General features: G+C 30.8%; 1 protein-coding gene across 1 annotated transcript; it reads left to right on the top strand.

Annotated features, from left to right (window-relative positions):
* Nucleotides 1-11,762: 11,762 nt before the first annotated feature.
* On the top strand, nt 11,763-12,759 carry TAS2R16 (taste 2 receptor member 16). The gene has a single exon (XM_002818384.3). It carries the CDS (start codon nt 11,829-11,831, stop codon nt 12,702-12,704), a length of 876 nt encoding a protein of 291 aa, XP_002818430.1. The 5' UTR covers nt 11,763-11,828; the 3' UTR covers nt 12,705-12,759.
* Nucleotides 12,760-16,620: the final 3,861 nt, after the last annotated feature.

Here is a 16,620-nt window from a genome sequence, read left to right as displayed (position 1 = left end):
TGTAGCACTATTCACAATAGCAAATACATGGAATCTAAGCTTATCAATGATAGACTGGATAAAGAAAATGTGATACATATACATCATGTAATACTATGCATCCATAAAAAAGAACAAGATTACGTCCTTTGCAGGGACATGGATGGAGCTGGAGGCCATTATCATCAGCAAACTAACACAGGAACAGAAAACCAAATACCATATGTTCTCATTTGTACATGGGAGCTAAATCATGAGAATACATGGACACATAGAGGGGAACAACAAACAACACACACTGGGGTCTTTCAGAGGGTGGAGGATGAGAGGAGAAAGAAGATAAGGAAAAATAACTAATGGGTACTAGGTTTAATACCTGGGTGATGAAGAATAATCTGTACAACAAACCCCATGACACAAGTTTAGCTATGTAACAAACCTGCAATTGTACCCTTGAACTTAGAATAAAAGTTTAAAAAAATAAAAATGTAAAAAAAGAATCACGTGGGGTGATTTTTAAAATCCTGATACCTAGTTATACCCCAGACAAATCAGAATATAGAGATTGGGCCCATGCCTCAGTTATTGTTTTTGAAACTTTCCAGTTGACTTTATATTATAAAGTGCAACTCTGATGACACTTACAGGCCTTTCCAGTGAAACTCAAGTATACAATAAATAGTTCCTGAATGACCTATCTTTTTGTATAACCGGATTTGTCTCAGTAGTCTCAGTCTCTTCTGTCTATTGTCATTTTTCTTGTGTATGAACTCATTATTTTCCTAGTTACTAAGTATAGGTGCCTATAAATTACAAGTAAAGTAACTAGAGTTTGGTTATCTGGCTCTTATAGTTGCTGTGTGTATTACTTTCCTATTGCGGCTATAACAAATTACCACCAATTTAATGGCTGAAAACAATATAAATTTATTATCTTACAGTTCACATCTGCAAAGTCCCACTTGTCATATATGCTAATGTATTCACAGGTTTGGGGGATTAGGATGTCAACATTTAGAGGAGCCATTATTTTGTCTACAACAGTGTAAGGAGACTAACATCTAATGGGGGCAAGACCAGAAAGAATGAATTCAGGTTTTGTTGACTTGTCACCTCCATTTTACCAGTCTCATTGGTCTAAACACTGGTTGCCAATATACATTTCACAGCAGCGCAGATCATGAGAACCACTCGTATCATAATGTTACATGACTACATATGAGTTAGAAGAACTTATAATCACCATATGTCTTATTTAGTTTTAATGTATTGTTTTCAAATGAAATGCCCCAAAACATAAATTTCTGTCTAAAAAGTAGCCAATTTGGGCACACTTATGTTTTGGCATCTTTGCCAATTCCAGTTATTGAATGACTTAGGAATATAATCACAGATAATAACAGTGTGTATTTCTCTACTATGTTAGGAAACTTGTTATATAATTTTACAGGCCCTTGCACTTGTAATGCAGTAGAATATGGAGTTCTCTAGTCTGTTCTCCTTGTACTCATCACTCATTCAACAGATATTCTCTAAGTACCTACTCTGTGCTACCGTGTCCTAGTTGCTGAATCAAGAGACCTATGAACACCCACTTTATGTAGCACTTCACCTTCAAACCAAAAATTAAACCTGATTGTCAGTGCTCCCACTAAATGCCATTGGTCTCTTATCATTGATTGAGCTAAGTAAATATTTTAATTTCTATATAATATATAATTATATGTTATAATTATAATATGAATTTATATATTATAATTATAATATACAATTATACTATATTATGTTATAATTGTTATCATAATATTAAAATATTATATTATATATTATATATTATGCATTATATACATAATTATATATAATATATGATTATATGTAATATATAACTATACATAATTATATAAAAATACTATGTAATTACATATAAAAGAATATAATACTATTATATTATTTATATATAATTATATTATATGTTATATATAATTATCTTATATGTTATATATAATTATATTATATATTATATATTATATATAATTATGTATAAATTATATATTATATATTATATATAATTGTATTATAATTATATATAATTATATTATGTATTATATATTATATTTATATATAATTGCATTATAATTATATATAATTATATTCTGTATTATATATAATTATGTTATATAATTATATATGTAATTATATATGTAATATATAATTATATTATACATTACATAATATTATATTATATATAATATAATTATATAATATATAATTATATTATATATTACGATATATAATATATTTATATGATATATACTATGATTATATTAAATATATCATATAAATATATATAATGTAATTATATATCACATATATAATTATATATAATTATATAACATAATTATATATAACACATAACAAAATTATATATAATTATAATACAATTATATATGAATATAATATACAATATATGATATAATTCTATATAATATATAATATGATTATATCTAATTATACTACAATTATACATAAATATAACATATGATATATAATATAATCATATATAATTTATAATATAATTATATATAATTATAATACAATTATATATGATTATATAATACATAATATATAATATAATTATATATAATGCATAATATAATTATATATAATTATAATAAACTTATATATAATATATTCTATCATTAATATTATATATGATATATAATTATATTATATATCATATATAATTATGTATATATAATATAGTATATACAATATAATATAATTATAGTATATATAATTATATTATATATTATATAAAATTATCATATACATAATTATATTGCATATAATTATATTATATATTATCTATAATTCTATTGCATATAATTATATTATATTTTATCTATAATTCTATTGCATATAATTATATTATATATTATCTATAATTATATTGTATATAATTATATTATATATTATCTATAATTACATTGTATAGAATTATGTCGTATATAATTACATTGCATAGAATTATGTCGTATATAATTACATTGCATAGAATTATGTCGTATATAATTACATTGCATAGAATTATGTCGTATATAATTACATTGCATAGAATTATGTCGTATATAATTACATTGCATAGAATTATGTCGTATATAATTACATTGCATAGAATTATGTCGTATATAATTACATTGCATAGAATTATGTCGTATATAATTACATTGCATAGAATTATGTCGTATATAATTACATTGCATAGAATTATGTCGTATATAATTACATTGCATGGAATTATGTCCTATATAATTACATTGCATGGAATTATGTCCTATATAATTACATTGCATGGAATTATGTCCTATATAATTACATTGCATGGAATTATGTCGTATATAATTACATTGCATGGAATTATGTCGTATATAATTACATTGCATGGAATTATGTCGTATATAATTACATTGCATGGAATTATGTCGTATATAATTACATTGTATGGAATTATGTCGTATATAATTACATTGTATGGAATTATGTCGTATATAATTACATTGTATGGAATTATGTCGTATATAATTATATGATATATGATATAGAATTATGTCGTATATAATTGTATGATATATGATATACAATTATGTCGTATATAATTGTATGATATATGATATAGAATTATGTCGTATATAATTGTATGATATATGATATAGAATTATGTCGTATATACTTGTATGATATATGATATAGAATTATGTCGTATATAATTGTATGATATATGATATAGAATTATGTCGTATATAATTGTATGATATATGATATAGAATTATATCGTATATAATTGTATGATATATGATATAGAATTATATCATATATAATTGTATGATATATGATACAGAATTATATCATATATAATTGTATGATATATGACACAGAATTATATCATATATAATTATATGATATATGATACAGAATTATATCATATATAATTATATGATATATTACATAGAATTATATCATATATAATTATATGATATATCATATAGAATTATATCAGATATAATTATATCATATGTAATGATATCATATGTAATTATATCATATGTAATTATATAATATATAATTATATTATTATTTATTATATATAGTTATATGATATATAATTATATGATATATAGTTATATGATATATAATTATATGATATATAGTTATATGATATATAATTATATGATATATAGTTATATGATATATAATTATATGATATATAGTTATATGATATATAATTATATGATATATAGTTATATGATATATAATTATATGATATATAGTTATATGATATATAATTATATGATACATAATTCTATGATATGTAATTATATGATATATAATTCTATGATATACAATTATATATGATATATGATTATATTATATATTCTACATAATTATATGATATATGATATATAATTAAATTATATATTCTGTGTAATTCTATGATATAATATATAATTACATTATATATTATATATGATTATATTATATATTATATATGATTATCTTATATATTATATATGATATTATATGTTATGTATAATTATATTATACAATCTGTATAATTCTATTATATAATCTGTATAATTATATAATATATAATATATGATACATAATACATTATATATTATGTATCAGATATTATATAGTACATAGTATATAATTATATATCATATATAAATACATATCATATAATATAGAATATTATTTATATAGTATATATTATATATGGTAGATATGATATATTATATAATATATCATATCAACTATATGTAATATATACTATATAATATACATTATATATACTATATATTATATAATATATAATATAGACTGTATATTATATACAATATATTATATACTATATATTATATAGTATATACTATATAGCATATACTATATATCATAACATATAGTATATATTATATACTATATAATATATTGTATATATTATACAGTATATAATAATATATATACTATATAATATAGTATATAATATATAATATTATATTACATAGTATATTATAATAGTACATTATATAGTATATTATAATTGTCTGTAATATATAGTATATATTATATGTAGTATATTACATATAATATGTATTATATATAATTATAATTACATATTATATATAATATATATTGTATACATTGGATATATAAATATAACATGATATAATTTGTATATAATTATAATATATGTTATAACTATATAATTATATAATATAATTATAAAATATATCATAATTATATAATCATATAATATCATTATATGATTATATAATCAGATAATATGATTATATAATTGTATATAGTATTATGATATAATATATGGTATATAATTATATTATATATTATATATTTTATATTATATATTACATGATTAATTATATAATTAATTATATAATTATTTGATATTTATATATAATATAAGAAAATATGATATTATTATATAGATAATTATATTATACATTATATAATTATATATAGTATATAATTATATTACATATATAATTATATTATATATTATATAGAATTAAATTATATAGTATATAAATTATATTACACATTGTATATTATATATAATTATATAATATATAATATATTTCATATAACATATAATATATTATATATATATTATATATTATTATAATATATTAACTATATTAGTATACATAGTATGTTATATAATATATTATATATATGTTATAGAATATATTAACCATGTTATTATATATATTATGTTATATAATATATAACATAAGATAATATAATATATAATATATATAATATACATTATATAATATATAATATATATAATATACATTATATAATATATAATATATAATATATAATATATAATGTACATTATATAATATATATAATATATAATATATAATATACATTATATAATATATCATATATAATATACATTTTATAATATATCATATATCATATATCATATATCATATATAAGATATATGATATATGATATATTATACATTATATATATGATATAATATATCATATATCATATATCATATATAAGATATATGATACATATATAAGATATATAAGATATATGATATATGATATATTATACATTATATATATGATAGAATATATCATATATCATATATCATATATATGATATATGATATATGATATATGATATATAATATAATGTATGAAATATAATAAAGTAAATATATAATATTATATATATTCATTATATATTATTAAATAAAATGTTAAAATACAGTTAGAATTACATAACTTCTATACAAGTAATAAAGGTAAATTTATATAGACTAAGAATTAGTTAAATGTAAGAGTATGTATATGCACATGCACACACATCTTGTTTTGTTTTGTTTTTCACTGATCTCAAGGGGTTTTTCTTCCCTCATATACCTAAAAGGAGTATATGGACTTCAATATGGGGATAGTATCTCATCTTCTCCTGTGAAGTCATAGTTCTCTGTATTGGGCCTTATTTTCCCTAGTGCAATCATTCAGGGATGCCCTTGGGTTGCCACGTTAATATAGAGTGTGGGGGCTAAATATTGTATAACATTTGGAATTTAAAGATAATTGAAGAAATGAGTGGAATTTCTCATTTCTAAGACATTTCTAAGTCATTTCTAAGACATTTCTTTTTTCTAAGACATTCTCCACTTCTGAATCAGTATTCCTCCCTCAGGAATCTCATGCCTACCCAGGAGGAAGCAGCATTTTCAGGAAAATAGGCCAGTCATTTCACCCCCTGAAATGAGGCTCTCTGCTCCTGAAAAGAAAGTCAAAACGGTGGGTCCACTGACCTTATTGCTTATGGATACGAAAGTGTTTAATCACTCCAGTTTATCATTAAAAATTTCTACACCAAGTCCCTGGACTTTCTGAATCTGGGGGGATTCAGAAACAAATAATAAGTAATAGTTATTACTTATTATAAATAAGCAATTTTATAATTACTTATTAAAATAATAATAAGTATTTGAAGTAATAAGTATCTCTTTCTGGAGGTAAATAATAAGTATTTGAAATAATACTTATTTCAAAGTATTATTGAAATAATAAGTATTTGAAATATACAAATAAGCATTTGAAGTGATGGATATTTTAATTAGTTTTATTTGATCATCCCACAAAGTAAATATGTATTAAAACACCCCATTGTACCTCACAGATATATACAATTATTTTTAATCAATTAAAAATAAAATGGGATGTGAAAAAAATCTTAGACTAAGTTCATGTAGCTGTGTCTGAAATACCCTAAAAATCCAAACCAATGCCTCTCTCATCCTGTAACGTTGTCTCAGCATGTCTGTTCATTTTGTCTGACTCTGGAACAGAATTCTAAGAAACATTCTGGCATGATTCAGCTTGGCTTCCACTCCTTTGCACGAGTTTGTCAGAAATCAGAAATACTTAACGTTGCACTTTGTGTCATCCATCCCAGGATAATTTAATCCAGGATATTGTTGATTACCCTTGTCAAGAAACCAAAAATATAGCTCAATCATCACGTGAGCCTTTGAGATCCAGGTAAAGTTTGACTTAAATCCCAATTCTAGACTTGGGGCAGTCTGAGCTTTTCCAACAAGACCCACACCTCACTTTCTCAGCTTTTCAAGACTGTACTCCTGATTCCACAGGCATTTCTCAATCACTTCTCTCTTCAGAACCAGTCAGAGTCCCCTCCCTATGCAACTGAAAAGTACTCATATTTGTGTTAGTCATGCTCTTTCCCATAAGTTTCTTGAGTTGAGCAGAAGAATCACATGACATAAGGTACATTTCTATTTCTTGCTGGAAAACCTTTCTCTGGCCTCTCTACGCTCCCTCTGTGATGTTTTCCCTCCACCTAGTGCAGCTGGGTAAAGTGTGGTCCTGTTCCTTGCTCTGGCTGCTTCACTTCCTGGGAATAACCAGACACATTTATCTGCTTTCCCCCACATACGTTAGAATGCTGGTGAATAAATTTCTCTTTACATTATTTTAAATTTATATTTTTAGGGAACACATGATTTATGTATGAACATAGGAACACACTTACTGCCTTATCTGCATATTATAATCTATGTTTTTATTGGATCTTGGTGATCATTTTTATCATTCCTTATGTTTTACTTGTGGAACTGAGGTATACAGAAATAAGTTTATTCAATTAATTATACTCCTGTGTGAGGGGAAAATATTATCAAATAAAGTACTTTTTCTTTCTCCCTTTCAGTGTTATCCCACCTGCTCAGTACCACATGCTAGTCGTAAGTGGTTTAATCTATCAGGGTATATTCTGCTCACATAACAGGATTTCAGAGGTACTTCAGCCCAGTACTAATAAGCATAGCACAAAATCAGGCCCTGTGTTAGTTTCTTTGCAATTTCCCCTGTTTTCCCCTCAGGGTCACGAAATGTCTACAACAACTCCTAGCATCATGCACAATACAGAATAACACCAAACACAAGATGAAGAGGAAAGAATCTCTCCTCATGAATCTCTCTGTTCTTATCACAGAGAAACGTTTGTCACAGGAGGTCTCAGCAGGCTTCTCCTCTATTCCCAGTGCCCAGAATTGATTTGTGTGCCCAAACTGAACAGGCAAAGAAGACATTAAACTAAGAGTCTGGCATTTAAAGCCTCTCCAGAAACAGATAGGTTCTGCCTATAAGGGAAAAATGTAGCAAACTTGCTTGCAGGGAGACAAACATCCACATGGCTTTAAGCCATCATCTGATTATACCACATTTTATCTATTACTTAACTGATGGTCATGTACATAGTTTTCAGTCTTTTGGTATTACAACAATTCTGAAATAAATAGACAAGTAAATTTCTCCTTGTTTATATATGTATAAGGATTTCTCTATAATATACAACATATACCTAGAAGTAGAATGCCTGCAGAATAAGGTCTGTACATTTTCTATTAAATATGACCAAACTGTTTTCCAACGTAACTATCTTCATTCATATTCCTTCCAGTGGTTCATAAAGACTCTGATTTTTTCATATCTTCTCTTAGAGTTGATATTCAAATTTTATTTTGTTTTTGCAATGAGAAAAATGAAAAGTATCTACTCAGTATTATTTGTATTTTTCTTATTACTAGTGAGGTTAAGCATCTTTTTATGAACTCATTGGTATTATTGTCTACCCTTTGGCGAATTGCCTGCTCTTTTATTTTCCTGTTTTTAAAGTTTTTTAATGAAACACAAACACACACACATCAAAAAAGATTAATATTCAGAAACACCCTTAATTTATTATATATGTGTATATATAATATATACACATTTCATATATAAATATATGTATTTATACATATGTGTATATATGTATATATAAATATATACATATATTTATTTAAATATTTTTATATATAAATATGTGTATATATAAATATATATGTGTATATATAAATATAAAATGTTTGCTTGATAATAGCAAAGTCTAGAATTGGGCAAGTTATTCCTATCAAATTTGCAAATAAGATACAACAGTCTGCCTCCCTCGGGGGGAAGTAAATAAAGTATTAGAGGAAACTAGGAGTATGCTCAGGAATGAGAAAAAGACAAAATCTCTAACAGTGTAGATGCTTATAAACATAAATTGGCATTCTGTTTCCCCATGGGACATTAGGAAACAAACTGGCGGGCCTTCCCTCATGTCTATCTGAGAAGGAGGAAAAAGAATTGGAGAGATGACAGAGAGGCATGGGCCTCCTGCCACTTATCGTTTTTACTGAAAAGAATGCCTGAGTTTGCCATAGATCAAGTGTACACTGCAGAAGGTAGCTGAGCTTCAGTCACCTTGCCAGCACCTGACCAACAAGGACTAGTTAACGGGCAGCAATCCCCTGTCTGATAGGGGAAAGTGTGTGAGCTAAAGGGGAGTGGAAGAAGGCAAACCAGAATTGGGATCACTGCAATGAGGAGACCGCAGAGGTGGCCCCAGAAGGTTCACATGCACATATGATGAAAGAGCCAGACTCTCAACTCCTAACCCCGGGGAACATCAATCACCAATCTATGGACACTCTGTATGTCTCACCTTCAAACTTTCCCCAAAAGAGTATCTGGGTTATTTAATCAGCCACTACCACATAGAAAACACTCCAGTGGAGTAGAGTAGTGCCAGGCCATTCCTCATGCAGCAGGCCAGTCTATGAGGGGCTGCTTTGGACAGAAACTCATTCCTGGTCATACTGTTGTGGCTGGAATCCAGTCATGAGGGGTGTAGTATGGTGGCCACACTTTCAGAACCCCTCAGAGATTGAGAGCATCACAATCCTTCCAAGTTTACTCAGAATGGGGCAGTGTATATAGCTGGCAACACGCTTAGTATATTCAGGACATAAATTAGAGGTTAATACTATTATTGCGTGTTTCACATACCAACATTTCATATCTCATCTTTCTCCCTTCTTATGTCTGGATACATCTCAACCAATTCACCTTTTAATAATATATATTGTTTTGTCATCTCAGTTTTTTACTTCCTGTTTCTTGCATTTTATTGAGAATGCAAAACAGATGCTTTCTTACACTTAGTTCTGTTTTCCGGTGTAATTTTTCAAGCTATTGCTTACCTTTGCATCATGAGTTCAGTAGTTTCTTGTTTTGTGTTCAAGAATTCTAAGATTCATGTTTGCTTGCTTCTGTGTTGTCTTCCTTGAATGACTAAAAAGTCCATACAGACTCCGAGTTTATCATACATAAGGTCAATGACTCACTTTGTCTCTGTCACCAACTAGCAATTAGAATAACCTCTCATTTCTGAAGCCACTTATTACATATTTGGTGTCTATTTGGAAGAGTTGTCCTGAACTGAAGGAAAATGTATTCCTTTTATAGCCTGCTCATATAGCTATGAAATGATTCCTGCACATTTAGAAGTAATACTCTTTACTAGTGGTAAGAGGGTCCTCTTTCAATTCTTCCTGAGCAATGGGAGCAGTGACAAAAAGAACCTAGCCATGTAAGAGAAAAAAAAAAAAACACAGTGATGTTAAAGGGACAAGAACAATTCCTGAAAATATGTAAGGCATATGCTCAAAGCATTGGAATTGGCAGAAGAACAGTAGCTAAGAGAGGCTGTGTGCAGTGTTTTCTCTGCAGTTTGATTTATCTGAGTGGGGGAATTCAACGGGCAGTTATGAGAGTGGCCTGCATTGGATGGAAATACTTGAAGGTCTGGGGTTCAGCAATTTTGTGGAATTTCAGAGGAAAGACTTTTCATTATCATTTTTATTTACTCTCATACTTTGGTTGTAGCATCTACCACTAGCGGCCATGAGAACTGGGAAGATAGGGCTTCTGAGGTTCACTTTGGTACTGCACTCAACAGAGCAGAAACATCATGCAGGACATGAATGAACAGGGAAGGATTCATCTTTCCTGTTGCTCAAATTTTAGGTTAAAAGAGTGGAGATGTCATTTAAAGAAGGTAAGGAAATAAGCTAAGTGCACCTCAGAAAAAGAGGAAATAAACAACATGGTTATGAAATACGTATGCCTTTTTGGAATAATCAAATCACCTCAGGAGCAGGAATCCATATTTAAACAACATTTCCCTACATTCAGATGTGATAGCAAACCAGCAAGCAAAGCATAAACAAATTCTATAGATAGGAAAATGACAAAATTAAAAATGAGCTTGGGAAAATTTGCTTCCAGAGAGAGGGGTTTTCTTGCACCAGACGATGGTGGAATCAGGAACCCATTCTCTACCTGGAAATTGGTACAGAGATTCAGAGTCTTTGTCCAGGAAGACACTTTGGAGTAGAAGAATGATACCCATCCAACTCACTGTCTTCTTCATGATCATCTATGTGCTTGAGTCCTTGACAATTATTGTGCAGAGCAGCCTAATTGTTGCAGTGCTGGGCAGAGAATGGCTGCAAGTTAGAAGGCTGATGCCTGTGGACATGATTCTCATCAGCCTGGGCATCTCTCGCTTCTGTCTACAGTGGGCATCAATGCTGAACAATTTTTGCTCCTATCTTAATTTGAATTATGTACTTTGCAACTTAACAATCACTTGGGAATTTTTTAATATCCTTACATTCTGGTTAAACAGCTTGCTTACCGTCTTCTACTGCATCAAGGTCTCTTCTTTCACCCATCACATCTTTCTCTGGGTGAGGTGGAGAATTTTGAGGTGGTTTCCCTGGATATTACTGGGTTCTCTGACGATTGCTTGTGTGACAATCATCCCTTCAGCTATTGGGAATTACATTCAAATTCAGTTACTCACCATGGAGCATCTACCCAGAAACAGCACTGTAACTGACAGACTTGAAAAGTTTCATCAGTATCAGTTCCAGTCTCATACAGTTGCATTGGTTATTCCTTTCATCCTGTTCCTGGCCTCCACCATCTTGCTCATGGCATCACTGACCAAGCAGATACAACATCATAGCACTGGTCACTGCAATCCAAGCATGAAAGCGCACTTCACTGCCCTGAGGTCCCTTGCCATCTTATTTATCGTGTTTACCTCTTACTTTCTAATCATACTCATCACCATTATAGGTACTCTATTTGATAAGAGATGTTGGTTATGGGTCTGGGAAGCTTTTGTCTATGCTTTCATCTTAATGCATTCCACTTCACTGATGCTGAGCAGCCCTACATTGAAAAGGATTCTAAAGGGAAAGTGCTAGGCCTAGAGGTTGCCTGAGGCATAGGATAAAAGACTCCCTAGCAATTGATATAATTAATACCAGTAGAGAGTATTGCTCTTATCAATCAATTCATTGTGAATCACCATAATGCAAGCCTCATTCCCTTCCATCTTCGCAGCCATGTATTTCTAAATAATCAACTGTTTCTCTATCCTTTTCCACTGGTTTCCTTTCCCTTTCAGAATCCTCAGGTTGGTTCCAACTTGCTCAAGACTGCCCTATCTCTCCTTAGTCCTTGCCAACTCTGGAATTGTACACCTGGTATATCCTACACAAGACAGTCAAAATCATAGTGTCCACACATTACTTTAACCTTCCCATGACTGCCAGTTACTTCACACATGAATATGAATACCATCCCACAGAAACATACTGCTTGTACCCTGAATGATTCCCATGCTAAGCCTTCAATTCACCTTTTTAGTCAAGAGGTCTCTCTCTCTCTCTCTCCCTCACTCTCTCTCTCCTCCTCTCCATCTCTCTCTCTTTCTCTATCCCCTGGCTTTTTCTGGACTTTTATCTAATAATACAAATGTTCTTATTTGCTTCTCTTCCAAATGCCATGTCTTTATCTCTTTAAAACTCAAGTCAAAATTTAACTCTTTCTTCATTTCCATTAGCCAAAACATTATACTCTTCCCCAGAATAGCAGACAATTTACCCAATCCAGATTCATCCTTAAATAACTCCCCAAATACTGACAATTTAATTGTGTCAACTATACAACTATAAATGGTTTCCATTGGCTCAATTCTTGCCTCTCTATTGTATTATAACTTGGAGTTAACTTGATGGAACATCTCCATGTTGAGACGTAGTTGTTTTATTTCCCATATACAACCCAAATATCAGCTAAGAACCACTCTTAGCTCTAACATTTGAATGGCATTGGCTTACACTTTCTACACTTCTTTATTCTGTCCAAAGCCCTCCCAAAATGAATAAGAATACAGAAATCACACAGTAATCAGTGAAAAATCACCTATAAGACATACTCATTCTTTAGACGTTCTTTCTGCCTCCCTATCTAACAGGTTTCTCTCATACCTTCTTCCCTTGCAGGACCCCATGTTGCCTTATCTCCAAGGCATCTCGCTCCTCATTTATCTCCTCTTCACCCTCAACTACCAGCAGCTATGTGTCTTGGTAATGTCCAACCACTAGGCCTTTGGGTCTCAGCCTCTGTCCACCCCAGATACTTATTAAGGTATTCTTAAAGCCAGTTGCATCTCTTACACCATTCTGGTACCAAGTGTTAATAATATGATGTTTTCTACCCTTTGTATATATTGGGCATATCTGGTGAACTGATCTTCTAGCTCTGCCTTTAGAAGATTGAAACACCTCCTGAAAGCAAATCATCCTATCGGGCAAAGGATGCAAGTATCTCAAGCTTGACTGTGAAAGAATGGCTTAGTCCTGGAAAAGAATGGAAATTCTGATCTGCTTGTGGGCTTATCACTCTGATTTGTCTCTGAGTCAAATTCATATTTGAAACTGAGGGTGTGAAACATAAGTAAAAACTGAAAGACCACTTTTACCAAAGACTCTGTGCCATTTGGCATATCTCAGCAGCATTCCTACTGTTGCACAGAGAGGGGAATGAAGCATTCTGTCCCACTCCACAGAAGCACCCTGTCAGCCTTGCATCTCCTTAGGTCCAATGGTTTCACTGCAGTAGAAGGTGGGACAAAACCTGGTGGATGCAGTAATTACTGGGGAGCAGAGTCCTAACCATGGGTCTGAGAAGAAAAAAGGAAAAAAAAAAGGTAGATATCGGCATTGAGTTGACTCCCAGGAATGCTCAGGAGGCTGGTGGGGAGGTGCGTTATAGGGTTTGGGATCCTGCTGGAATAGATTGAACAAGAGCCAGTGAAATTAGGATTCTATTGCTATTTGTCATTTGTATCCACATCCAGATGAGGTCTTGCATCTTCAAAAACCTCAGATAGCTGAAATAAATAGAAACTGTTCTTCTCATATGTGTATAAATAGAGAATGGGAAAAAAAGAACACCCCCTCTCCCCACAATCACACACACAGATGCTATTCCAGAAGCTGTTAAATATTTTTAGTACTCTCACTGTCTTCTTTTGAGTAAAGTGCAATGGAAAACTTATCCAGGATATGCATAAGGTGGGAGTGTTAGAAGCAGTTGAGGGGATCCAGAAATCAGAAAAAAAAATACAAACAGAAATAATAACTAACCTTTATATTAATGGCACCTAATTGTTCACAAAAAGATTTTACTTACATTTTCTTATTTTGGACTAAAAGACAAATCAAGGTCACCTAATCCAAACTAGCTGGAAAATAAACCTAAGAAGGTCAGGTGATTAATTTAAATTAATGCCAAATCTGAAGTCAATGGAAGAGGAGAGGCAACCAAGAGATAAATTTTAAAGGAGCAAAAAATTTAATTTGCAAAAACATATGATATAAAAAGCAGATGCTGGCCGAGCACAGTGGCTCACGCCTGTCATCCCAGCACTTTGGGAGGCCCAGGAGGGTAGATCACCTGAGGTCAGGAGTTTGAGACCAGCCTGACCAACACGGTGAAACCCTGTCTCTACTAAAAATACAAAAAATAAAAAATAAAATAAATTAGCCAGGCGTGGTGGCAGGCACCTGTAATCTCAGCTACTTGGGAGGCTGAGATAGGAGAATTGCTTGAACCCAGGAGGTGGAGGTCGCAGTGAGCCAACATCGTGCCATTGCCCTCCAGCCTGGGCAACAAGAGAGAAATTCTATCTCAAAAATAAATAAATAAAAAGGAGATGTTTTGAGAAGAATAACAGAACGATTGTGACCAAAAGCTAGGAAATTTTTTTGACAGCTTCCTTTAGCTAGATATGAAACTAAGATACCAAGGAGCTAATGCACCTGTGTTGTCCAATTTGTAAATACCTTATCCTATATAATGCTTTTCATTAATAGTATAGTGTGTTGCCTGATAATGCTCTCTTTCTCTCTCTCTCTCTCTCTCTCTCACACACACACACACACACACACACACACAAAACAAAAACAAAAACAAAAACAAAAAAAACAGAAGAAGGGAGAGGATGTGATAGGGGAGTAAAAGAATTTACCCCACTTTCTTCCCTGCTGTTCTCCAGTCTCTATACCACGCCTAAGATAGGAGAAGAGAAGAAGCCGTTAATTGGATATGAGATTAGTGTTTGATTTAGAATCTTTAAAGTCTAAACATGAGAAAATTCTTAGAAAGCTATGGAATCTATAATGCCATCAAGGATTGGGAAAGGGTCATTTTAGGAATATTTTTGAACACAGAAGTCAGAGAAAAATTTGTTTCTTTGGAGCACAACCTATTCAATAACTTTGTTACAGGAGACAAAAAAATCAGTAAGATGTGAAATGCCTCTACATTTTCTCTGAGATTGCTTGTCAGGTATCGTGCATTGCATCCCACTTATTAAACAGATATATTTCCTTTCTCAGAAAGAGCTAAACCAGATGAGATTGGGCGCATTCAGGGTGGTGTGGCCAGGTGGCAGTGGCTCACACCTGTAATCTCAGCACTTTGGGAGGCCCAGGAGGGCAGATCACATGAAGTCAGGAGTTCCAGGCCAGCCTGACTAACATGGTGAAACCCTGTCTCTGCTAAAAATACTAAAGTTAGCTAGGCATGATGGTGGCACCTGTAATCCCAGCTACGCGGGAGGCTGAGGCGGGAGAATCACATGAACCTGGGAGGCAGAGGTTGCATTGAGCTGAGACTGTGCCACTGCATTCCAGCCTGGTAAACAGAGCAAGACTCTGTCTCAAAAGAAAGTGAGGAAGGAAGGAAGGAAGGAAGGAGGGAGGGAGGGAGGAAAGGAGGGAGACAAGGAAGGAAGGAGGGAGGGAGGGAGGGAAGGAGGGGAGGGGAGGG

Source organism: Pongo abelii, chromosome 6 (assembly GCF_028885655.2).
Source record: "Pongo abelii isolate AG06213 chromosome 6, NHGRI_mPonAbe1-v2.0_pri, whole genome shotgun sequence".
Classification (NCBI taxonomy): Eukaryota; Metazoa; Chordata; class Mammalia; order Primates; family Hominidae; genus Pongo; species Pongo abelii.
Note: the sequence above shows the minus strand (reverse complement) of the source record. Positions and strands in the feature narration are given on the sequence as shown.

Excerpts from the sequence above, each read along its gene's own strand:
- TAS2R16 (XM_002818384.3), top strand. The coding sequence starts at position 11,829 with ATGATACCCATCCAACTCACTGTCTTCTTCATGATCATCTATGTGCTT.